General features: G+C 41.8%; 1 protein-coding gene across 1 annotated transcript in view; it reads left to right on the forward strand.

Moving 5' to 3' along the window:
* The first annotated feature begins 1,924 nt into the window (after positions 1 to 1,924).
* Positions 1,925 to 25,348, forward strand: part of ubxn4 (UBX domain protein 4) — a 53,566-nt gene continuing 30,142 nt past the window's right edge. The window contains exons 1-6 of the mRNA XM_080199360.1: positions 1,925 to 2,097; positions 15,502 to 15,604; positions 15,742 to 15,770; positions 18,125 to 18,243; positions 20,847 to 21,015; positions 24,709 to 24,814. Of these exons, the coding sequence (XP_080055486.1) occupies positions 2,016 to 2,097; positions 15,502 to 15,604; positions 15,742 to 15,770; positions 18,125 to 18,243; positions 20,847 to 21,015; positions 24,709 to 24,814 (608 nt within the window). The 5' untranslated portion in view covers positions 1,925 to 2,015. The remainder of the gene's footprint in view (positions 2,098 to 15,501; positions 15,605 to 15,741; positions 15,771 to 18,124; positions 18,244 to 20,846; positions 21,016 to 24,708; positions 24,815 to 25,348) is intronic.

A 25,348-nucleotide genomic window follows, 5' to 3' on the forward strand; every position in this document is an offset into this window, starting at 1 on the left:
TAAAGTAGCTTGGGAGGATCTTCTGCTTTCCTAACAGAGGCATAGTTCCATTAACCTCTGCTCTAATGAGAATAATCTTTTCACATAACTGGAGTCGTTCATCCATGATGCCATTCTAATAGATCTCCTCTGTATATTCGCTAAGCCCTTGGTTATCATTTCAAAAGTGTGCCTGAAATAGCTACAATATTCAAGATGGACCCAAACCAGTGTTTTGCAAAAGTATAGCAAAGCTTACTTCCTTTTGAACTCTAGGCCTCTCTTGTTGACTTTCGTGAATGAGTCTGTTTAATAGGCTTCTCAACTTCAAAGACTGTTGTGCATTCACTCTCAAGTCTCTATTTGTACGCCTCCTTTAAACATGTACCATTTGAAAGAATCCCTACAGCTCATTCTGCCTGTAGACTCCGCACCAACAATCCCACCCAGGCCCTATCCATGTAACTGCATATATTCGCGCCTGGGCACTTTAGCATAGCCAATCAACACATCTTTAGAGTGCAAGTTAAGTTGATTATCCTAACAGGAGGAAGTAGTAATGTACTGTCTCTTCTTCTTCTTCTTCCTACCAAAATGAATATCTTAAAATTTCCTTGGTTAAATTTAATCTATTTTTGAGTCTGCTCATTTCATCCATCCTTCCATCTCTTCCTGCAGTCTGATGAACGACTTCTCAGCGATTGCTACATTTCTGAAATTTGAGTTATCATAGAATCCTACAGTGCAGAAGGAAGCCATTCACCACATCAAGTCTGCACCAATCACAATTCCACTCAGGCCCTGTCCCCATCATGCATTTACTCTAGCTAGTCCTCCTGATGCTAAGGGGTTATTTAACATGGCCAATCTGCCTGACCTGCACATCCTTGGACTGTGGGAGGAAATTGGAGCACCCAGAGGAAACCCATGCAGACACAGGTAGAACGTGCAAATTCCACACAGTGAGCTGAGCTGGGAATCCAACCGGGTCCCTGGCGCTGTGAGGCAGCAGTGCTAACTACTGTCTAATGATTAGGGTGGCACAGTGGTTAGCACTGCTGTCTCACTATGCTGCCCCTAGTCATTAGCGAACTAATGTAAATGACGTAATGATCCAAAACTTTACCCTTCGAAGCATTTCTCGCCAGTACGATATGCCTTATAACACTATGTTGACCTATTTGAATTATTAGCTCTTATTTTTCCAAGTTTGAATTAATTTTGGCCCAGAATCTGGGCTGCCCTCCGATTTCGGAGCGTATCCCTCTATTTTTCAGCAGGGGACCATGGGCGGAATTTTCCTATCTTTCAACTCCTCCATAGACAGGTCCGTTGACCTCGGGCGGGATTTTCCACTGGTTTACTCCACATAAATATGACCATTTAAGGGATTTTCTTGTGGATTATCAGACTGGGTTTGAAGAATCCACCACACTGACTCCCTCACACTGCTGCTTTATCAGTGAAGGCTCTGGAATGTGACGTTATTGGCCGGCGGTGACGCCACGACGAAACCGGAAATCGCTTTTATCGTCGCTCCGGCCGTGAGCGGGCGCATGCGCGCTAGCGGACGTCTTGACCAGGGGTGTTGATGGTCCTAGGTCCCGCCTCCCCGGGTAATTGACGGATTCGGGATCCGCCTCCCCGGGTGATTGATAGACACTGGACCCGCCTCCCCGTCTGATTGACAGGCACGCGACCCGTCTCCCCGGGTGATTGACGGGCCCAGGATCCGCCTCTCCGGGTGATTGACGGGCCCGGGACCCGCTTCCCCGGGTGATTGACGGATCCAGGACCCACCTCCTCAGGTGATTGACATACACAGGACCCGCCTCCCTGGGTGATTGACGGGCCCTGGACCCGCCTCCCCGGGTGATTGACGGCGCTGAGGCGAGTGTGACTGGTGCAGGGTGGGCGGTGCGTCATTGCTGTTGTGAAGGGGAGAGGGAGTGGTGGCGGAGGCAGAGGCGGAAAACCTGAGCGGAGTTGGATCGGGGTGGGGGTGAGCAGAGAGAGAGAGAGAGAAAGACAGCACCATGCGCTGGTTCAACGGCAGCATTCCCGACGCCATCGCTTTCGCCAAGCAACACAACGCGGTTTTCATAGTTTTCATCCGAGGTATGGAGAGTGGGGGGCGGGGAGGAGTCGGGCCTCGCTGGGCCCCGCTGAAAAGCAGCCTTGTCATTCCGGCTTCAAGCTGCCCTTGGAGCCGGACCTCAGGCCGGACACGTCACCTCTAGCATCCATTCTAAAATGTTCACCAGATTGGCCACTCCGACAGCCTGTTTATCAACAGCCTCTTTACTCCTCCTATTGATCAACAAACGGGCCCGCTGTGTCACTGGGTATTTAAGGGACAACCATCCTCCCAATTTACAGACATTTTTGTTTTGCAAGGTTGTGATTTCGACTGAAACATTGTTGTGGGTTATGCTATCAGATATACCCAAACCACACTGGCCATTTAGAAGGTAAACTTCAGAAAATAACCTCTTGGATAGCCAAGTGTGTGCCTCAATTGTTTTGTTGTCCACAGGTCAGACAATGGTGAACTTGTCCGTGCGTCACTGTCTCGTATCTACCGATGAACATTAAAGTTTGCTAAGTTTTTTTCTGCAGTGAGGGTGATGACTCTTGAAAGATCCAACCTCATCTTTCACATAACATCTGTATCTCTCCCTTCATCTGTGAAACTGTCAAAAAGGCAATTTTTTACACATGTTTGCAGGCATCTGTACATTTCAAGTTCTTCCGTAAATCGTGTGTTAAAGGGCCACCTTATACAGCTCTCTTCCTGCCTCCCCCCGCCAAGTTAGAATGAAAAGTAATTCCTTGTTCCTTTAGAAGTGTGATCTTACAATCGTAGGTAGATATTTTGGGGATTCAATCTTGAAACTTTCACCTCTTAAAGCAGACATATGTACTCCCATAAATCAGTGTTTGAAGTGTGTATATGTGATAGGTTCAAAGTTATTTATTCTCCTACCGTTATCATCTTTTGCTCACAAATGCAGAATTTTCAGTTCATGTTCTAATGTATCCCATGGTCTCTTTTTTTTGGTCAGCCAACAAATGACAAATATACTGTGTGTAGTAGGCTCAGCAAGGAGAGTAAAATTGTTTAAAGATGATAAGCTTACATTTAAATATTGTTCCACAATGTCTGTACAAAATGTACTTACACTTGTTGCTTTCTAGAAGACTATAAATATATTTGCATTAGGATATTTGATGAAGTAATTTTGTACGTATGTACATTGTGTACTTATGGATGATGGCTAACATTTTTAAAGAATAATGTAAACTTTGGAAGTGGTGTTGCAACATAAATCAATACTTAAACTCATGTCACAAGTTTACTCCTTATTTGTAGCTGCTGTTTCAGCAGCTTGTGGAGTTTTTTGTGGGGGAGGTTGGAACATTAAGACATTTTACAACATTTCTGAATAGCACAAAGATAAGCCAAGTATTCAGTACTTCCTGATTTAATTTAAACATGTAAAAATAGTCATGACACCAACAGAGAATGTTGAGAGCATCAGTCCAAGTCACTTGAAGTAAACATATCTATTGTGCTGATTATCATATCAATGAGAGAGAACCACTTTATCAATTACTTAATTAAGGAACTGATACATCAGTGGTTTTTCTTCAGTCTTTTGGGGTGGCACAGTGGTTAGCGCTGCTGCTTCACGGCATCAGGGACCTGGGTTCAATTCCGCCAAGGGTCACTGTCTCTGCGGGGTTTGCACATTCTCCCTGTGTCTGCATGGACTTCCTCTGAGTGCTCCAGTTTCTGCCTAAAGATGTGTGGGTTAGGTTAATTGGCCATGCTAAGTTAACACTAGCGTCAGGGGGATTAGCAGGGTATATGTGTTGGATTACGGGAATAGAACCTGGGTAGGATTGCTTTCAGTGCAGACTGAAAGGCCTCCTATGTTGTAAGGATTCTAATTATAAAGGATTGTTATCATTACTCACAAACTGACAAACCAAATAACAGACTGTACTCCATGTAATTAACAATTTTGACCAAATAATAAGATCTGTGTTTCAAGTGTAAGTGTGGGATGTTTAATGCCCATTTCAAATCCTGGGGGAAATTCAGATTTTGGACTGAAAGCATAGGGGTGAAATTAGCTGCAAAATTACAATGCCCACAACTGATGTTGGAAATATGCCTCTATTTGACCTTTGAATGTTTATGATTTAAAATGTGGTGTCCTATTCAACTTGCTTAATTTGTTATACATTAAGCTGAGCAGATTAGCAATTTAAAAATATCTGCCAGTAGCTTGAGCAAAGAAAGCCATTTTACTTAAGATCAAAAAGTGAATGGTTTAACATAAAATTTTATCTGTAACACAATTTAAGTTTCCTAACTCAAAGCATATAAAGTTAGCATAAATATGAGAGTAATCACCACAGTTAGTACAACATTTCTGCAGAATCAGCACAGCAAGTACGAGGCTTTACCTTGATATTCAACTCTGATTGATGTTCAAATCTTGGCTGTGCACAGTTAGTAATTGTCTGTTGTCTTCTAAAATTGTTATTATTCATAAAATGGTTTACTAACTTTGAGTCCAGAAATGGCGGTACTGTCAAAGAAAACTTGATTCATGATTTACCTCTTCCTCCTACTTCCTGTACATTATCTCATATGTGAATAGCATAGCAGGAGTAGGCCATTTGGCCCTTTCAGCCTGCTCCACCATTCGACGTGATGAATACTGATCCTCCATCTCAACACCGTACTCCTTGACAACTTTACAGTCTAGAAATCTATTTCCCCCTTAAATGTTTATTGATTTGACCACCACAGCCTCTATGGTGCAGAATTCCACAGGTTCACCACCCCTTGAGTGAAGAAATTTCTCCTCATTTCGGTCCTAAATGGCCTACCCCATATGAGACTGTGACCCCTTGTTGTAGAACCCCCAGTCAGAGGAAACAATATCCAGTCCTGTCAAAATTTTATACGTTTCAATTAGATGCCCTCATTCTTCTAAATTCCAATTAACACAGGCTTAGTTGACCCAATCCCTCCTTACACAACGCGGTAGCACAGTGGTTAGCACTGCTGCTTCACAGCTCCAGGGGCCTGAGTTCGATTCTCGTCTTGGGTCACTGTCTGTGTGGAGTTTGCACATTCTCCTCGTGTCTGCGTGGGTTTCCTCTAGGTGCTCCGGTTTCCTCCCATAGTTCAAAGATGTGCGAGTTAGGTTGATTGGCCATGCTAAATTGCTCCTTAGTGTCCTGAGATGCATAGGTTAGAGGGATTAGTGGGAAATATGTAGGGATATGGGGGTAGGGCCTGGGTGGGATCGTGGTTGGTGCAGACTTGATGGGCCAGATGGTCTCTTTCTGCACTGCAGGGTTTCTATGGTAATTCTGTGATTCATACGACAATCCTGCCATCCCAGGAATCAGTCTGGTGAACTTTCACTGCACTTCCTTGATGACATTTGTATCCTTTCTTGGATGAGGAGACTAAAGCTGCACACAGTACTCCAGGTGTGGTCTCACCAAGAACCTGTATAGCTGCAATAAGACATCCTTGCTCCTCTATTCAAGTCCTCTTGCAATGAAAGTCAACATACTGTTTGCCTTCCAAACTGTTTGCTGTACCTGCATGTTTGATTTCAGTGACTAGTGTACTAGGACACTCGGGCCCCTTTGTACATCAACATTTTTAAATTTATCTCAATTTACATAATACTCTACCATTCTGTTTCTCTGTCCAAAATGGATAATTTCACATTTATACACATTATCTTGCATCTGTCTTGTGTTTGCCCACTCTAAATCTCCTTGAAGCCTGCTAACATCCTCTTCACTCACATTCCATCAAGTTTCATCATCAACAAATTTGGTTTTGACAAAGGGTCATTTAGACTTGAAACTTTGGCCCTATTCTCTCCTCACAGACCTGCTGAGATTGTCCAGCATTTTCTGTTTTTGTTTACAATTCCAGCATCTGCAGAATTTTGCTTTAATCGTGGAAATATTACCTTTGGTTCCTTCATCCAAATCATTGATGTAGGATGTGAATAGCTGGAGCTCAAGCATTAATCCCTGCGGGACCCCACTAATCACTACCTGCCACTTAAAAAAAGCCATGTAATCTTACTCTGTTTTCTGTCTGCTAACCAGCGCTCAATACATGCTATTAAATTAATTACCGCAATCCCATGCACTTTAATTTCACACTCTAACCCCTTATGTGGGACTTTGGTGTTTTCTGAAAATCCAAATACGCGACATCCACTAGTTTCACTCTTATCTATTCTATGTATCACTTCCTCAAAAAAACTCTAGTAGGCTTGTCAAACATGATTTCTCTTGGATATAACCATGTTGACTTTATCGAATCCGTTGCTATTTTCTAAGAGTCCTGTTATTGTGCCCTTTATTAATAGACTCTGGTACCTTCATAAGAACATAAGAAATAAGAGCAGGAGTAGGCCTGCCCCGCCATTCAATAAGGTCATGGCTGATTTGTCGTGGCTCAGTTCCACATTCCCGCCCTCTCCCCATAACCCTTAATCCCCTCTCTTATCAAAAACCCATCAACCCGCGTCTTAAAAATATTTAGCGAGGTAGCCTCCACCACTTCAACTGGCAGAGAATTCCAGAGATTCACCACCCTTTGAGTGAAGAAGTTCCTCCTCAACTCCGTTCTAAACCGCCCCCCCCCCCTTTATCTTGAGGCTGTGCCCCCTAGTCCTACTATCCTTTCTGAGCGGGAAGAGTCTCTCCACCTCTATCCTATCTATCCCATTCATCATCTTATACGTCTCAATGAGATCTCCCCTCATTCTTCTAAACTCTTAACGAGTACAAGCCTAATTTATTCAGCCTCTCCTCATAGCTCAACCCCCTCAACTCCGGCATCAGCCTCGTAAACCTCCTCTGCACTCCCTCCAAGGCCAAAATATCCTTGCGTAAGTACGGCGCCCAAAACTGCACACAGTACTCCAGCTGCGGCCTCACCAATGCCCTATACAGCCGCAGCAAGACCTCCCTACTTTTATATTCAATCCCCCTCGCTATGAAGGCCAGCATCCCATTAGCCTTCCTGATCACCTGCTGCACCTGCAAGCTGGGTTTTTGCGACTCATGCACAAGGACCCCGAGGTCCCTCTGCACCGTTGCCTGCTGCAGTTTTTCGCCACGTAAGTAATAATCCTTCCTACCAGAGTGGACCACCTCGCACTTGCCAACATTAAATTCCATTTGCCATTTCCTGGCCCATTCGCCCAGCCTATCTAGATCCTTCTGTAGACACTCCACACCCTCCGCACAATTTGCCTTTCCACCAATCTTGGTGTCATCAGCAAATTTCGACACCCTACACTCGGTTCCCTCCTCCAGATCATCTATATAAATGGTAAATAGCTGAGGCCCCAGTACCGACCCCTGGGGCACTCCACTAGTCACCATCTGCCAATCCGAATAGCACCCATTGACCCCCACTATCTGCCTCCTATTTGACAACCAATCCTCTATCCACGCTAACACCCTACCCCCAACTCCATGTCCCCTGACCTTCTGCAATAACCTCTTGTGAGGTACCTTGTCAAACGCCAGAAATGGCGGAGGTGATAGTGGATGCCTTGGTGGTTATTTTCCAGACGTCGCTGGATTCCGGGGAAGTGCCGGAGGATTGGAAAACGGCTAATGTTACGCCGTTGTTTAAGAAGGGTGCCAGGCAAAAGGCGGGGAATTACAGGCCGGTTAGTTTAACGTCTGTGGTAGGTAAAATGTTAGAATCCGTCATTAAGGAGGAAATTGCGAGGCATCTTGAAGGGAATTGCTTGATAGGGCAGACGCAACACGGTTTCATTAAAGGGAAGTCGTGTCTGACCAATTTACTGGAGTTCTATGAGGATGTGTCTAGGGCGGTGGATAGAGGAGAGCCGGTGGATGTGGTCTTTCTGGATTTTCAGAAGGCGTTTGATAAGGTACCTCACAAGAGGTTACTGCAGAAGGTCAGAGGACATGGAGTTGGGGGTAGGGTGTTAGCGTGGATAGAGGATTGGTTGTCAAATAGGAGGCAGAGAGTGGGGGTCAATGGGTGCTATTCGGATTGGCGGTTGGTGACTAGTGGGGTGCCCCAGGGGTCGGTGCTGGGGCCTCAGCTATTTACCATTTATATAGATGATCTGGAGGAGGGAACCGAGTGTAGGGTGTCGAAATTTGCTGATGACACCAAGATTGGGGGAAAGGCAAATTGTGCGGAGGGTGTGGAGAGTCTGCAGAAGGATCTAGATAGGCTGGGCGAATGGGCCAGGAAATGGCAAATGGAATTTAATGTTGGCAAGTGTGAGGTGGTCCACTTTGGTAGGAAGAATGGTAGGAAGGACTATTACTTACGTGGCGAAAAACTGCAGCAGGCGACGGTGCAGAGGGACCTCGGGGTCCTTGTGCATGAGTCGCAAAAACCCAGCCTGCAGGTGCAGCAGGTGGTCAGGAAGGCGAATGGGATGCTGGCCTTCATAGCGAGGGGGATTGAATATAAAAGTAGGGAGGTCTTGCTGCAGCTGTATAGGGCATTGGTGAGGCCGCAGCTGGAGTACTGTGTGCAGTTTTGGGCGCCGCACCTGCGCAAGGATATTTTGGCCTTGGAGGGAGTGCAGAGGAGGTTTACTAGGCTGATACCGGAGTTGAGGGGGTTGAGCTATGAGGAGAGGCTGAATAAACTAGGCTTGTACTCGTTAGAGTTTAGAAGAATGAGGGGAGATCTCATTGAGACGTATAAGATGATGAATGGGATGGATAGGATAGAGGTGGAAAGACTCTTCCCGCTCAAAAAAGACAGTAGGACTAGGGGGCACAGCCTCAAGATAAAGGGGGGGCAGTTCAGAACGGAGTTGAGGAGGAACTTCTTCACTCAAAGGGTGGTGAATCTCTGGAATTCTCTGCCCGTTGAAGTGGTGGAGGCTGCCTCGCTAAATATTTTTAAGAAGCGGGTTGATAGGTTTTTGATAAGAGAGGGGATTAAGGGTTATGGGGAGAGGGCGGGAAAGTGGAACTGAGCCACGACAGATCAGCCATGATCTTATTGAATGGCGGGGCAGGCTCGAAGGGCCAGATGGCCTACTCCTGCTCCTATTTCTTATGTTCTTATGTTCTTCTGAAAATCCAGAAAGACCACATCCACCGGCTCTCCTCTATCCACCGCCCTAGACACATCCTCATAGAACTCCAGTAAATTTGTCAGACACGACTTCCCTTTATCGAAACCGTGCTGCGTCTGCTCTATCAAGCAATTCCTTTCACTACTGTTGGTGTTAGGCTAACCAGTCTGCAATTCAATTTTATCCCTCCTTTTTTAATTGGCGGGGTTACATTTTCTACCCTATAATCTGCCAGGACTGTTCCTGAATCTACAGTATTTTGGAAGATGACGACTAAAATATCTGCTATTTCCATGGCCATCTCCTTTAGTACACTGGAATGTAGGTTATCAGGCCTGGGGATTTATCAGCTTTCAGTCCTATTCATTCCGCCAACACTATTTTTCTAGTAATACTCATTAGCTTCCAAGTAATGCTAAGGAATCAAGGACCTGGTAGCCTCCAGGCCATTGTCACTCGCTGTTAAGTGGGAGTAAGTGGAACTCCCAATTACCTGACAAAGGAGCAGCAGTCCGAAAACTAGTGGCTTTTGCTCCCAAATAAACCTGTTGGACTTTCACCTAGTGTTGTGAGACTTCTTTACCCCAGTCCAACACCAGCCTCTCCACATCATGACTACCCTATCAAGGACCTTCAGATTCTTCCTAAGGCCTGCTGACCAGAAATGGACGCAGTACTCTCAATATGGCCTAAGCAGAGCTTTGTGAAGCTTCACCGTAACTTCCCTGGTTTCGTACTCAGAACTTGTCCCTGCACACTCTTTAGAACTGTGAATTATGTTATGTACAGGAAGGAGTTTAATTTATACAACTGATTTCTTCTCTTGCCACCTAACCAAAAAAATGGTGTTTTGATTTTAATCTTCCCCTTTATAAACAGAGGTGTTTTTCCCGAACCTTCAGTTTTGGTATGATCCAATTTCTGTTAACCCCACAGCAAACTCAAACTAGGGTTAGTTCAGAGGGTTAACTTATTTGCACATAGTTGAACATGGGAGAGGGGTTTTGCAATGTAGTGTGCTCAGCATTCATACAATAAAAGAGGGATAGAAAAAGAGAGACTTACAGGGTAAAGACCACAGCGCAGATAATTATTGTTTCACATGAATCCAGAATCAACATCCAATGGGCTGTTCCTTCACAAAGGTCGATACGCTGGAATATTCACTTTTCTAGCAGGGATGACTTCCATAATGAGAAGGGCACGTAGAGATGAATTGGTCTTGCAGGCTATGTTATCGAAGTTCAGAAGACCCAGTCAAAACAGTGAAAATAGGGCCAGCCATTCAGAATTTTTTTCTGAACTGCTGCTTGGATAAATGGGAAGGTGGCAGATAGAGCTATGCAGCTCCACAAGACAACGTTACAGATTCCTCTGGGTGGGGATGAAGGGATCATGTTACATGACTCCAAGCTATCCACTTTGGCTTTGATAAAAGGGTGTATATACCTTTGGATTTCTAAGAGGGTTCATGTTCCAGTCATTAAGAATTATAAAGAAGGTGACAGGGTCCGTTGTCTTAGTAGATTTCAATGGCCCAAGGCCTGGTTTGTGAAATATAGATGGTTTGAATTTGGTCTCTGCAGTCCACAGGATTGTTAGCCTTGTCCAGTTTTAAAATTTTAGAAAATAACCATGGTACATGTATAATACCATAAAAAATATAGTGTGCAGTCTTAGCTCTGTTATAATTAGGTCTATATTGCTTTCCCTATGCCCATGCCAAAGAATTTGTTTGCATCACCTTCTGCAAACCTTTCTATTCCTGATGCAATCAGTTTGAATCGTCCTCCATGTTTGCTGCTCCTCCAACTTTGGTATCATTGTCAAATTTTGAAATTTCACTCGCTCTCCAATACCCTAGTCATTTATATCTATTAAAAAAAAAGCAGTGGTTTAAACTCTGACCCTTGGAGGAATACCAATGTCTACCATTCTCCAATGTGAAAAAGGACCACTTCCCTTGGCTCGCTATTTTCTGCTCTCAAGCTAAATTTTCACCCGAGCTGATGCTGACACTCGTGTTTCATGTACCTCAGTTTTGATAACCAGCATTTATGTGCTACTTTGTCAAACACTATATAGACAACATCCATTGCATTTCCTTCATCACCCTTCTCTGTCAGTTCATTAAGAACATAAGAAATAGGAGCAGGAGTAGGCCATCTAGCCCTTCGAGCCTGCCCCGCCATTCAGTAAGATCGTGGCTGATCTGTCGTGGCTCAGTTCCACATTCCCGCCCTCTCCCCATAACCCTTAATCCCCTCTCTTATCAAAAACCCATCAACCCGCGTCTTAAAAATATTTAGCGAGGTAGCCTCCACCACTTCAACGGGCAGAGAATTCCAGAGATTCACCACCCTTTGAGTGAAGAAGTTCCTCCTCAACTCCGTTCTAAACCCCCCCCCCCCCCCCCCCCCCCTTTATCTTGAGGCTGTGCCCCCTAGTCCTACTATCCTTTCTGAGCGGGAAGAGTCTCTCCACCTCTATCCTATCTATCCCATTCATCATCTTATACGTCTCAATGAGATCTCCCCTCATTCTTCTAAACTCTAACGAGTACAAGCCTAATTTATTCAGCCTCTCCTCATAGCTCAACCCCCTCAACTCCGGTATCAGCCTAGTAAACCTCCTCTGCACTCCCTCCAAGGCCAAAACATCCTTGCGTAAGTACGGCACCCAAAACTGCACACAGTACTCCAGCTGCGGCCTCACCAATGCCCTATACAGCCGCAGCAAGACCTCCCTACTTTTATATTCAATCCCCCTCGCTATGAAGGCCAGCATCCCATTCGCCTTCCTGACCACCTGCTGCACCTGCAAGCTGGGTTTTTGCGACTCATGCACAAGGACCCCAAGGTCCCTCTGCACCGTCGCCTGCTGCAGTTTTTCGCCACGTAAGTAATAATCCTTCCTACCATTATTCCTACCAAAGTGGACCACCTCGCACTTGCCAACATTAAATTCCATTTGCCATTTCCTGGCCCATTCGCCCAGCCTATCTAGATCCTTCTGTAGACTCTCCACACCCTCCGCGCAATTTGCCGTTCCCCCAATCTTGGTGTCATCAGCAAATTTCGACACCCTACACTCGGTTCCCTCCTCCAGATCGTCTATATAAATGGTAAATAGCTGAGGCCCCAGCAAATCCATGCTGGCTCTCCTTGACTTCAAACTCTCCAAGTGTGCATCGATTCTCTCTCTCTCTCTCTCTCTCTGTCTCCTCCCCCTCACCCCCCGAATATTGTTTCTTGCGCCTTCCCCACCAATGATGTCTGGAAATTTTTCAGATCGACTATGTATAATACTTCAGAGCTTCCTTTGAACATAACAAGAGTTTTTTTTTTGTTCTGAAGTGTTTTAGGTTTTTTCTTGATGTTTTCGTAGTCTCTATAAAAGCTTCAGTAATGTTAATCCCATTTACCATCATTCCTATATACACACACATCTACATGGCCCTTAATCCACCAACAACTCAGATTTATAATTCTCATTAAGATAAAAGCAAAACACTGTGGATGCTGGAATCTGAAACAAAAACTGAAAATGTGGGAAAATCTCAGCTGGTCTGACAGCATCTGTGGGGAGAGAATAGAATCAGTGTTTCAAGTCTAGATGATCCTTCATCAGAGCTCTGTTCTCTCTATTCTCTCCTTTGAGATTTTCCAGCATTTTCTGTCTTTGTTAAAATTCTCATTCTTCTGTTCAAATTGTCCCATAGCCTGACTACTAACGACTTCTATAATTTCCTCCAGCCCTACAAATCTCAGAACTGTGTTCCTCTTCTCTGATCTCAACACCATTGGTGTCAGAGTTTTAGAGCACAGAAAGAGGCACTTCAGCCCATCATGTCTGCCAGCCATCAAGCACCTATCTAATCCCATTTTCCAGCAGTTGGTCCATAGCATTGCATGCTGTGGCATTTCAAGTGCTCACCTAAATACTTCTTTAAATATTGAGTGTTCCCGCCTTTACCACCCTTTCAAGCAACGCGCTTCAGATTCCCATCAACCTCTAGATGAAAAGGTTTTTCGTCAAATCCCCCCTAAATCTCCTCCCTTTACCTTAAATCTGTGCCCTCTGGTTATTGACCTGTTCCACTAAGAGAAATTATTTCTTCTAATCTACCCTGTCAATATCCCTCATAATTTGTACACCTCAATCAGGTCCTCCCTCAGCCTTCCCTGCTCTAACAGAAAATATCCAGCCTAACCAGCCCTTTTTTAGAGCTGAAACACTGCAGCCCAGGTATCATCCTGGTGAATGTCCTCTGTACCCTTTCTAGTGCAATCTCATCCTTTCCTATGGTGTGGTGACCAGAAATGCCCACAGTACTCTAGCTGTGGCCTAAGGAGCATTTTATACATAGAAACATAGAAGATAGGAGCAGGAGGAGGCCATTTGGCCCTTTGAGCCTGCATCGCCATTCATCATGATCATGGCTGATTGTCCAACTCAATAGCCTAATCCTTTTCTCTTCATAACCTTTGATTCCATTCACCCCAAGTGCTATATCTAGCAGCCTCTTCAATACATTCAATGTTTTGACATCAACTATTTCCTGTGGTATTGAATTCCACAGGTGCTCAACTCTATCTATCTAGCTGCTATACTGTCTAATTATCCTGCTGCTTTCTGTACTTCCTAGCATCCTACCATTTGTTGTGTATTCCCTTGCCTTATTAGTCCTCCAAAATGCATGACTTCATATTTTTCAGGGAAAAATTCAGTTCCCCACTGTTATGCCCATTTGACCATCCAGTAATCTAAAAATTTCCTTCTCTCTATTTACCACACGACCAATTTTCATGCCACCTGGAATCTTACTGATCATAACTCCCACGTTCATTTCTAGATCATTAATGTACGTTACAAATAGCAAGGGACCCAGCACCAGTCCCTGCTGCACGCCTCTGGATACAGGCTTCCAGACTCAAAAACAAAACCTACAGCCATCACCTGCCACTAAGCCAATTTTGGATCCAATTTGCCCAGGATGGCATAGGCTCTTACCTTCTTGATCAGTCTCCCATGCGGGACCTTGTCAGCCTTACTGCAGTCCATGTAGACTACATTAACTGCACTGTCCTCATCTAAACACTCGTCACCTCCTCAAAAATTACTATCTTATTTGTTCGACGTGAACCCCCCCTGCCCAAAGCCATGGTGACTGATTACTCTTGCCTCTCCAAAGTTGATAGTCCGTATCAGCAAGGAAATATAGCTTTTTATTACTAATCAATAACACAAAATTCTGGAAATACTCGATGCAAACATTTTTCTTTGATACAAATTGTTGTCCAAGTGTTTCCTGAATAATTTTCCTGCCATTATAGATGATTGTTTCAGTGTTTTATGTTTTGTATCAGCTTTCCAGCATCTTGAGTGCCTTGCTTTTTTTTGATAACATTTTTGAGGCTTCCAATTAGTCTTTCTCAGACTTTCAAACTACAGAAATCCATTTATACAAGTTCCCAAATACCAAATCAAAGGACATATTAGCACTATACTATCTTGAATTCCACATTGGTTTTCTTGCAGGAGATTGTAGGCATTTTAAGTATAACTTTTAGATACTTTACATTTCATATCAGCAGAATGTACTGAAATAAAATAGTGATCCGATGCATCATTCAGATATACTATAAATAGATGTATAGAACATAGAACACTACAGCACAAACAGACCCTTTGGCTCACAAGTTGTGCCGATCACATCCATAACTACCAGGCCATAGAACTATCTGTAACTCCCAATCCCATATACTCATCCAGAAGTCTTTTAAAAGTTGCCAGCGAGTTCACCTTTACCACCACCGACGGCAGCTGACTCCACTCGCTCACCACCCTCTGAGTGAAAAACTTATCCCTAACATCTCCTCTGTACTTGCTTCCCAGCACCTTAAACCTGTGTCCTCTCGTAGCAACCATTTCAGCCCTGGGAAATAGCCTCCAAGAATCCACCCTATCTTCTACTCTCAACATTTTATAAACCTCTATCAGGTCACCTCTCAACCTTGTCTCTCCAGGGAGATGAGATCCAGCTCCCTCAACCTATCTTCATAAGGCATGCCTCCCAATCCAGGCAACATCCTTGTAAATCTCCTCTGCACCCCCTCAATAGCTTCCACATCCTATTGAGGCGACCAGAACTGCACACAGTACTCCAAGTGGGGTCTAACAAGGGTCTTATAAAGTTGCAGCATTACCTCCCGACTCCTAAACTCAATCCCTCGATTAATGAAGGCCAGTACACCATACGAATAAGAGCATATTAAGTGTTATGAAGAATGTATATTGATCTAATTTGAAGGGGGGCATAAACTGCATTTGTTGTTCAGGAATGGAATCTTGGAATGCTAATTATTTTTATTTTTAGGGGATGATCAACAGTCAGTGCGGATGGCTGCAAGTTGGGAGGCCGAAGAAGTAGCAGAAACAACTGCAAACTCTTTTGTTGCTATTAAAATAGATGCTAAAAGGCAAGTGTTTCAAATGTAGATTATTTGACTGATGATTGTGACTGTTGCTTTGATTCTGATTTACTGACATTATGATGTTTTAAAATAAATACATGCCATTGTAATATTTGATAAAGGTGTTTATTTTTTTCCCACAGTGAAACATGTGTGCAGTTTTCTCAAATCTGTATCCTTTTAACATTGTTTAATCAATCTGTTCTTGAAAGTAAAATTGTAATATGCACAAAAGTGCTTTTCTTTTGAGGCACTGTAATTTGGGGATGTCTAGCCCTTTGTAACTGAAGGCCAGAAGCACATGTCAAAACTAGTAACTAGGCCCCATGTGAATAGAAATGTCAACCACCTGTATACAGTGAGATCACCTCAACATGGAACATGAGACTCCTATACATACAATAAAATGAGCTGGAAAAAAAATGCCACTCTTTCACACCATACATGCACAATTTCAGGCCCCCTGTGCACCCTTTTCCCTAGATCTCGCACAATTTTCTTTTGTTAGCAGTAGGCTGGTTCCATGAAACTTGGAAGCTTGAAGTCTTTTAAATCCCCAGGCTTAGTTAGAGGACTGGTGCAAGGATGTTCTATCGTGAGTTCAAGTTCATTAATTAGGAGGCAACTTTGACCGGTTCTCCAATTCCAGGAAGTTTTTTAAAAATCTGTTTATGCTGAAGCCAGAAAGAAGAACTCAGCAGAAGTTTATCAGACCATAGCTAAGGATTAACAAACTGAATTTGCTTCAGAAACTTAGTCTTAGATAACCCTGCTGTATCTGAACATCAAACAATTTTGCATTTGATTGGGGAATTTTTCCTTGCCTGGTGCCAACACACAATTTACCCAATTTATTGAATTCAATTCCACAATTTATGATGGGATTGTAACTCTTGATATTTGAGCTGGTAGCCCAGTACCATAACCACATAGCTATTGTGCCATCATCCAAGAATGGTACAAAAAATGTGGAAGTGTGGGATATAGTTTCTATCTGACTGAAGGCTGTGATTGCTTCTATAGGCTTGATCGTGTTAGCCCACTTGATGAATGTAAATTATATCTTGTAACTTCTCAGCATGAACCCTCTAAGAGTTTGTAAAAATAAGGAAACTTGTACATTGCAATAATGTACCTCAATGAAATGTTTTCAGCCTTTGATTTTATATTATGTGCCATTAGTCACAAATTGGCAAAAATTGGGTTTGTTTTGGAAATGGACATGGGGAAATTCGTTGGGCTGTTGTAAAGCTGACGTAACCCCCTTCAGTATGTTTCACCAAAATTACAGCAGCCAATTAGGAGAGGGTGTGTGGAAACTTCCAATGATTGTTTGTCAAGATGTTAAGAAACAGAACATTTTGTTTTACTTTTAGAAAGGTTGAAACAATCTTCTGTCATGAAAGCCCTAATCTTGGAAGGATAATGTGTGTGACTATAGATCATTCAATGAAAGATGTATAATGATTTCTCAATCAGTACATTAATAATCTATCCGGATTTGAAGTTAAATTATGGACTGTAGAGTTTTTTCTGTGAAAACCTATTGTGTTGGCGTCTGTAGCTTTTTATTAGTGACAAACTTGTCCTTCAGGTAAATTTTTTTTCAAATTGTTAATACAGTAAGCTGTTTTTAAATTACTATTTTCATGGTTTAATCTGTGGAATTTTGTGAAAGCAGTATATTTTCAACACTGCTGAGCAAAAAACAGAGGACTGAATTCCAAACAATGATTTATCACAAGATAGCTGACTAAGTTAATGAGCCTTTGCCAGGAATTCCATGAAAAGTTTTGTACACCACTGAATTAGAGCTGGAAATGAAGGATGAGTCAGAATTTTATTGAGTTCTTGGGATAAGTGAAAGTGAAAAAGACAAAGGGATGAAGATGGAAGAAGAGACTAAAAAGTACAGGACATGAGAAAGTTTTCAAAAAAAAGAAATGACAAGGTATCAGGAATGCAAGAAAAGGAAAATAATTTTTTAACTACAAAGTTGGTTGTAGGATATGTTTTACTATTTTCCTCTTTCAGACGGACCTCATCATGAACTACTCTGAGACCATCTTGTTTCATTAATGTTAAAAAGGGATCGTTGAACATAAAGCTGTAATACTTTTCCCACTTTTACAATAATTTCACTCCTGAGTTGTTCAAGAATTAGATAACAGATTTCTACAGAATCCAGAACTATTAGTAGAATAAATTCCAGCAAGGCGTATTTCACATTTGCCTGTCACGCAATAGCTTTTTCATGTAACTGTCTGCTTTGTAAAAGCATTAGGAAATATATTGTGGGGAAAATACTTGGTTTGTTGGGGAACAAGATAGACAGCAGCTGTCCACCAGTAATTAATCTTAATGTAAATAATTTAGTGCAAGTACTGTAAGCTTTAGAAACTGAAACTTCTTGAGCTATCATCTAGTATTATAGACAAGTTTATTTGAATATGATCAGCAACAGCATTATTCAAATTGTCACTATGAATTTTCTCAGTATAGTACCCTAAATTAGTAACATTCCAGATCCTGTGGTGTGCATTCCATCAAGTTTTTTTATAGGAGATAATGGAATCCCATTGGAAGTTGTTGCTGGAAGTGTCACTGCAATGGAACTAGTTGCTCGAATTCAGAAAGTTAAGGAAGTAAGCAATTTGATGTTATCCTTTTATCTAATGATTGTTTATTGATGTTGTATTTACTTTAAGCTTCACAATTCAAGCATGAAAAGTAATCAAAACATTGGTGGAGTATCAACTAGTCTAATTTATAAAAATGTAGAGTTTCAATAGTTAGAGTTAAGTGTTTCCTTTGCTCCATTTTGACAATTCCTTTGGCTTCCTCAGATTCATGCTATTCTAAATTTGAATAGTTTGAAGCATTTGAATAGTTTATGGACATTTTAACAGAGGCTATGCATTTCATCTCTTGCTTAAACAGACAAGAAATGGGCTTTGAGCATAATTATTTAAAGATTAAGCTAACTATTGAAGCCCTCTCATCCTGAGTGTGGCTGCAATGAAACCAGAATTTCCTTGCTCAGAATTCAGCGTTGTCACAGAGTCACAGAACCCTGTAGTGCAGAAGAGGCCCTTCGGCTCATCGAGTCTGCACCAGCGCATGTAAGGCCCTGACTTGCCCACCTAATCCCACTTACCAGCATTTGGCTCATAGCCTTGAATGTTACGATGCACCAAATATTCATCCAAGTCCTTTTTAAAGGATATGAGGCATCCCAGCTCCACCACCATCCCAGACAGTCCATTCCAGACAGTCAGCACCCTCTGAGTAAAAAGATTTTTCATCAAATCCCCCATCCCTCACTTTTAACTTATGTCCCCTGGTAACTGACTCTTCAACTAAAGAAAACAGCTACTCCCTATCCACCCTGTTCATGTCCCTCATAATCTTGAACACCTCAATCAGGTCAGTCCTCAGTCTTCTCTGCTCGCGAAAAAACAACCAAAGCCTATCCAACCTCTCTTAACTTAAATGTTCCATCCCAGGTAACACCCAGGTAAATCTCTGCACCCCCTCCTGTGCGTTCACGACCTTGCTATAATGTGGCAACCAGACCTGCACACAATATTCTAGCTGTGGCCTCACCAAAGTTCTATACAACTCCATCATGATCTCTCTGCTTCTGTAATTTATGCCAAGATTGATAAAGCCGAGGATGCCATATGCCTTTAGTCATTTAAAGAGCTGAATTACTGACTGTGTGAAATACATCATTATATTTATTTGCTTTTATTTTGAACTATTGATGGGTTTGCAATCCTAATGACTGCAGTATAAATATATTTAAGAAAAGTTCATTGAATCATACAGAGCAGGAGGCTGTTTGGCCCATCAAGTCCACACCAACACATTAGAAACACCTGAACTCCCACCTAATCCCATCTGCCAGTACTTAGCCCTGAATGTTATGATGTGCCAAGAGTTCATCGAGATACTTTTTAAAGGATGTGATTTAACCTGCCTATACCAACCTCACTGGCAGCGCATTCCAGACCCTCTGGGTAAAAAAAGTTTTTCCTCGCATCCCCTTCAGACTTCCTGTCCCTCACCTTGAACCTATGTTCCTTTGTGATTGACCCTTCAACTAAGGGGAACAGCTGTTTCTTGTCCACTCTGATCACTTATCCACATACTCAGTTTTATCTAGTATGATTGTTTTTGTAATACTATTCATCAGAGCATAACTGTTTTTATATTTCTGGGAGCAATTCACAAAACTTGTCATGTACTATATTTCTGGCTAAAAGCTGAAGGTGTAACTGATTAATAAATCATTTATTAACTATTTCATTCATGACTGTCTTTGGGTAAGCTTCTCCACCACCTCCCAGCCCCCCCGTGGTGTCTGCTGTGATATTCTAACTCCAAAGATTATGCTTGTATGTTTATATGTGGAAAGTTAATTATGTATATAAATTTCCTCAAGATATTGAAGAATGCATAGGTTTATAATTTGTTACTATCATTTTACTACAATGAGAGCCGTTTTAAAATTTTAAGAATAAAATAAGTAACTTGCGTTAGTGTCTTTCATGACCTCAGAATACCCCAAAGCAGTTCACAACCAGTGAATTATTTTGAAATGTGGGTCACTGTTGTAATAAACCAGCGAATCTGTGCATATCATGATCCTGCACACAGCAAAAAGATAAGTGGCCAGATCCTCGCACATTAGGCGTAGACTAAAATCATGAATAGGTCACTGAGACAGTGGGACGGCGGCACGGGCTCGTTGGGCCGAAGGGCCTGTTTCCCGTGCTGTGTTGTTCTTTGTTCTTTGTATAATGTGATGTAATGTAGGTTGAGGGCTAAATGCTTGCCAGGGCTCTTCCCTGCTTTTGTTCAAAGGGGATCTTACATTTCCACATGAGAGTGTAGAAATAGCCTCTTGCAAAAGACAAAACCTCTAACACTGCAACATTCCTTGGTCCTGAATTATCAACCCAGATTATGACTCTGGTTTCTGGAATGTGGGTTGAACCTTCAACTCAGATGAGTGCGGCACCCACATTATTTATAATTTATTTGTTAGTGGCGATATACTTCTCCCACTGGTCTGCTCAAGCATCTAACTATGTATTGATTCAAATTTCACTGTTTGAGAGCTACTGAATTAAATGTATCCCTTTTTGAATGGCTCAATATTTTTCAAAATTTCCACATCTGTTAATGTTAAAGATCCCTGTGGATTTGTCTGACATTGTGTATATTCTCTGCTTTTTGTTAGATGCATCGACAAAAGAATGTAGCAGCGGCTGGTGACAACCAGGAAAACCATGTTGGCCAAAGCCAGGCCAGTGAATTTCCAGAAACTACTCAACCCAACGTTCCACCAGCTTCTGATACTAAAACAGGAGATACAATGTCAACAACAGCACTTCAAGTTAGACCCAAAGGTAAATGAATTGTTCAAATCAATAACAAACATTGTTGACTACAATGTATAGATTTTTGACACTGTGGTAAAAAGAGTCTGTTTTACAGTAGGAAAACATTGCAAGTATTGGAATTTGAAAAATTGAAACATTAACTTGTACTGCAAAAGGATGTCTGTTTATTAGTGCAACTTCCTGATTATTTTCAGAAAATGGTTTTGTTGCTTATGAGTATTCAGGTTGAACTTGAGGAGCAGTATTTCAAAAACAGTTCTTTTTAAATCTGGAAAGATTTTTATTAACATTTCAGCATTTATTTTAATTGGTTCTACTATTTGTTAGCTGTGGCTCTGTGGGAAACCTCTTGGCTCTGAGTCAGACATTTGTAGATCCAAACACCCTGCAGTGACTTGAGTGTAAAATTTAGACTTGTGCTCCATTGCACTACTGAGAAGGTGCTGCACTGTTTGAGATGCCATTTTTCAAATGTGACATTAAACGGAAGCCCCCTCCAGTGGACTCCATGGCACAGCTTAGATGCAGAGTTATACCTGCTGTCCAAACTAACGTTTATCCCTCAGCCAACATAGCTGACATAAATATTACTGCTTGAGAAAGGAAGCAGAAATCTTAGCTTTACTGAATTTTTCAGATTGTTTGTTGTGATCCAGAGACAATATGGTGGCACAGTGGTTAGCACTGCTGCCTCACATTGCCAGGGACCTGGATTCAATTCCCAGCTTGGGTCACTGTCTGTGGAGTTTGCATCTTCTCCCCGTGTCTGTGTAGGTTTCCTCCGGGTACTCTGGTTTCCTTCCACAGTCTGAAAGACGTGCTGATTAGGTGCATTGACCTGAACAGGTGTTGGACTGTGGCAACTAGGGGAATTTCACAGTAACTTCATTGCAGTATTAATATAAACCTTACTTGTGATACTAATAAATAAATTTTAGCTTTATTCTCCTTTTATGAAGAGCTGAATTTACTTGTGCAATAGGTTCCACTGCTAGTGGAAGAGGGGAGACTATGAGGATGGGGGAAATCTTTCTTTTACTTGTTCTGCCTGCCGAATTTTCACCAACTTGTTGCTTCAGATGATTCTGAGATGATGCTCTTTTGAGGTGGCTAAAAAGTTGGTTGATGATTCTACAAAGAGCAAACGTCTTTTGATCCCAGGAAATAGATAATTAGTGCTTCCTTCACAGCAACTGAGGAAATATTTGTACAGTCAGTTTATTTTTCAATAAATTGTTACATGAAGATTGGTGAATTAAATTCTTAGCATAGCGAAGTGTGGGCACTCAAATGACTCTAACCCTTTATTTGTTTTGTGTACATCCAAGCGAGTGTTTTCAGCTGCCTTGTATATGTTCATGTCTGTATTTTTCTCTTTCTTAATAGTTTTCTTTTTTCACTTCCTTAAGATCAAGTTTCACAATTCATCTTCCAGCTAGTTTGCCATTCATTTGGTGGGGTGGGGGATCACAGATCCATAAATAATGTTAAGCCTGAGAAAGGCACAGTTTAACTTCCGTTTTATATTTTTCTTGCTATTGGGTGAATTGACACTAACTATCTCAACTCACCAGAATTTATTGACAGCTCAGGGATTAAATACAAGTTGCACCGTTTTGCCCACACTTCCAGAAAGCCATCAGGACCTGGTATTGGGCAGGAGATGACCACTTAGATCCTGCCCCCTCTGCCCTGGCTTCTCTCGATTCCCTTGTTACGATCTCCATCTCGCACTCATTCACTTGTGACGCGGGTTCTTTGTGAATCCTAGGCTTCTCTCTTGATGTATTACTGGCAGAAGCCATGGCCTCTGCTGGCTCGTGGGGTCCCTGATGGGCACTTAATCTGGTCAGGCATCCCTGGCAGAAATTCTTCTCTTAAGAGTTATTATGACATAGGTGGTGGTCATTTGCCCACTGGTTCCATGCTGAAAAATGTAACTTAACTTCTTAAATAGCTTTACAGTTAGGATAATTTTACTTGCCACTTGCCTCCCTTTCTTAGAAATTCAAAATAATCTTAAAATGCTGTGATTTATCTCCCTCCAATAACATAAAGGTTTCACACCATCTCAAATTTAGAATATAGCAATTAGTCATCTCCGATTTGAATTTTAAAAAAAAAAACTCACCTTTCGTGAAATTATGTTTTTGAGGCTGGAGGGCACATGCAATTGCATTCTATTTTGCACCTTATGTTCTGGTCCTTACAAAATAATGCATTTTCTGAATTAGTATGGAGCTCTACCAGAGGAGATGCATTATTTTATAACCAGCATGACTGTTCCATTTACTTGTCAAGCTTCTAGCATCACACTTGTTTCCAAATATACTGTGGATTAGTTTTGATTTCATATTAATAGAGGAACATTAAATCAAAGCTCTAACTGAGGTGTTACAAATTCTAATAAGACCAAACTGAACTAAATTGCTCAAAGTGTTTAAAAAGTTTTTGCCTGCCACTTCTCTTAAAAATCAAAGGCCAGGGTTCAATATAAAATTTTTAACATTAAAATATTGTATCTCAGAACGTGGTTAAGGTTATGATTTGTGTCTGATTAACTTCATCATATTTTTTACTTGAAGACCTCAGCCTCTCATAAGCCTGAATGAAGCGTTCACATTTCCATTAGAAGTACTTAAATACACCCACACCTCTAATTGCCAGAATGCTACATTTAAAGAATGCAATATGGAGAATCACCAAAAGTGCATCAGTAATATTTTGTCAGTGCTGGAAGTGAAGTGCATTTTATCAGGCTGCAACATTATTAACTTGTTGACAGAGAAGATTTTGGGAATTCTGTGGAAGATGAGATTGTGCATTTTGGCAACTTTATCAAAATCTACAACTTTTTACAATGCTGAGAAAGAATATTCAGGACTGATGTGAAAAACAAATAACAGTATATTTAGAAATTTGATAAGCAAATGGTACAGTAATGTGCAATCATACTGTTTTTAAAATAATTAATCCTCCATGGCACATTCCACTAAATCAGGAAACATTATTTTGTAAGGTACAGAACATTATAATGTACAAAATTGCATGTGCCCTTAAGCTTTGAAAGCGTAATTTCATGAAAGGCAAGTTTACACAACTCAAGCAAGTTGGTAGCAATGTGTTTGAGGCCTTTACAGCAGAAACAATTAAGTAGTTTTATGGGACATCAATAATGTTAATACACTTGTCTGTTTATGAACCTGAAGGGACATCTTCATACAACATGTTTTGTAATTATAGACCAGGAAAGTACATGGGTTGATTTTTATTTTGTTCAAAATCAGCTGGAGTAGGCTGGAGCAGTTCTAGAGGATTTACAGTTTGCTTCTATGTCTTTGGGTTAGAAAAGAGGAAATTCCAGTAAGATTTGCTCAAATTGCATGTGAGATGTTAGGTGAGGGCAGATCTGGGTTAGCAACAATGCCTACTTGTTTTTTAATAATCTGCCAACGGTTGCAATGTGATTTCACGCATGAATGTAAATTTGTGCAAAGCACCAAAAGCAACTGATGCACATGGAACCATATTTTGGCAAATAGACATAAACTTCACAAAAGAATAATATTAGAATCGCTTACTGAAAAAAGCAAAATATCATTTAAAGTAATTCAAATAATAAATTTTGTTTACTCCTGTTCATGTTGGGCAATTCTGTTTGAAGATAAATTTCTGCAGTAGTTTATGCCTCTTTTTCAGAACATAAAGATCATTCCGATCATGCTGGTCCATCTGGTACATGCTGCGTTGATGAAAATTCTTCACCCTATCATGCTGGAGAAGACCTAAGCACGCGAGTTGAAAGGTATTCTCAATTAACCCTTTTTGCCTATACTGGACAGTTATATGATTATGTGCAGTTTTGGTCTCCTTTTCTGAGGAAGGGTATTCCTATCCTCGAGGGAGTGCAGTGAAGGTTTACCAGGCTGATTCCAGGGATGGTGGGACTGATGTATGAGGAGAGATTGACTAGGTTGCAATTGTTTTCACTGGAGTTCGGACAAATAAGGGGGTCTCATAGAGACTTAAAATTCTATGAGGACTAGGCAGGGTAGATGCAGGGAAGATATTCCCGATGTTGGGGAAGTCCAGAACCAGGGGTCGCAGCCTGAGGATTCAGGGTAGACCATTTAGCATGGAGGTGAGAAGACATTTTTTCACCCAAAGAGTGATGAACCTGTGGACTTCACTAGCATAGGGTGTAGTTGATGCCAAAGCAGTGAATGTATTCAAGAGGTGGCTAGATAAAAAGCAGATTAGGCCATTACGTTTGATGATCAGCCATGATTGTGATGAATGGCGGAGCAAGCCCGAAAGGTCATATGGCCTCATCCTGCTC

The sequence above is a fragment of the Carcharhinus amblyrhynchos genome, chromosome 11 (genome assembly GCF_965287045.1).
Source record: "Carcharhinus amblyrhynchos chromosome 11, sCarAmb.v2.hapA, whole genome shotgun sequence".
NCBI lineage: Eukaryota > Metazoa > Chordata > Chondrichthyes > Carcharhiniformes > Carcharhinidae > Carcharhinus > Carcharhinus amblyrhynchos.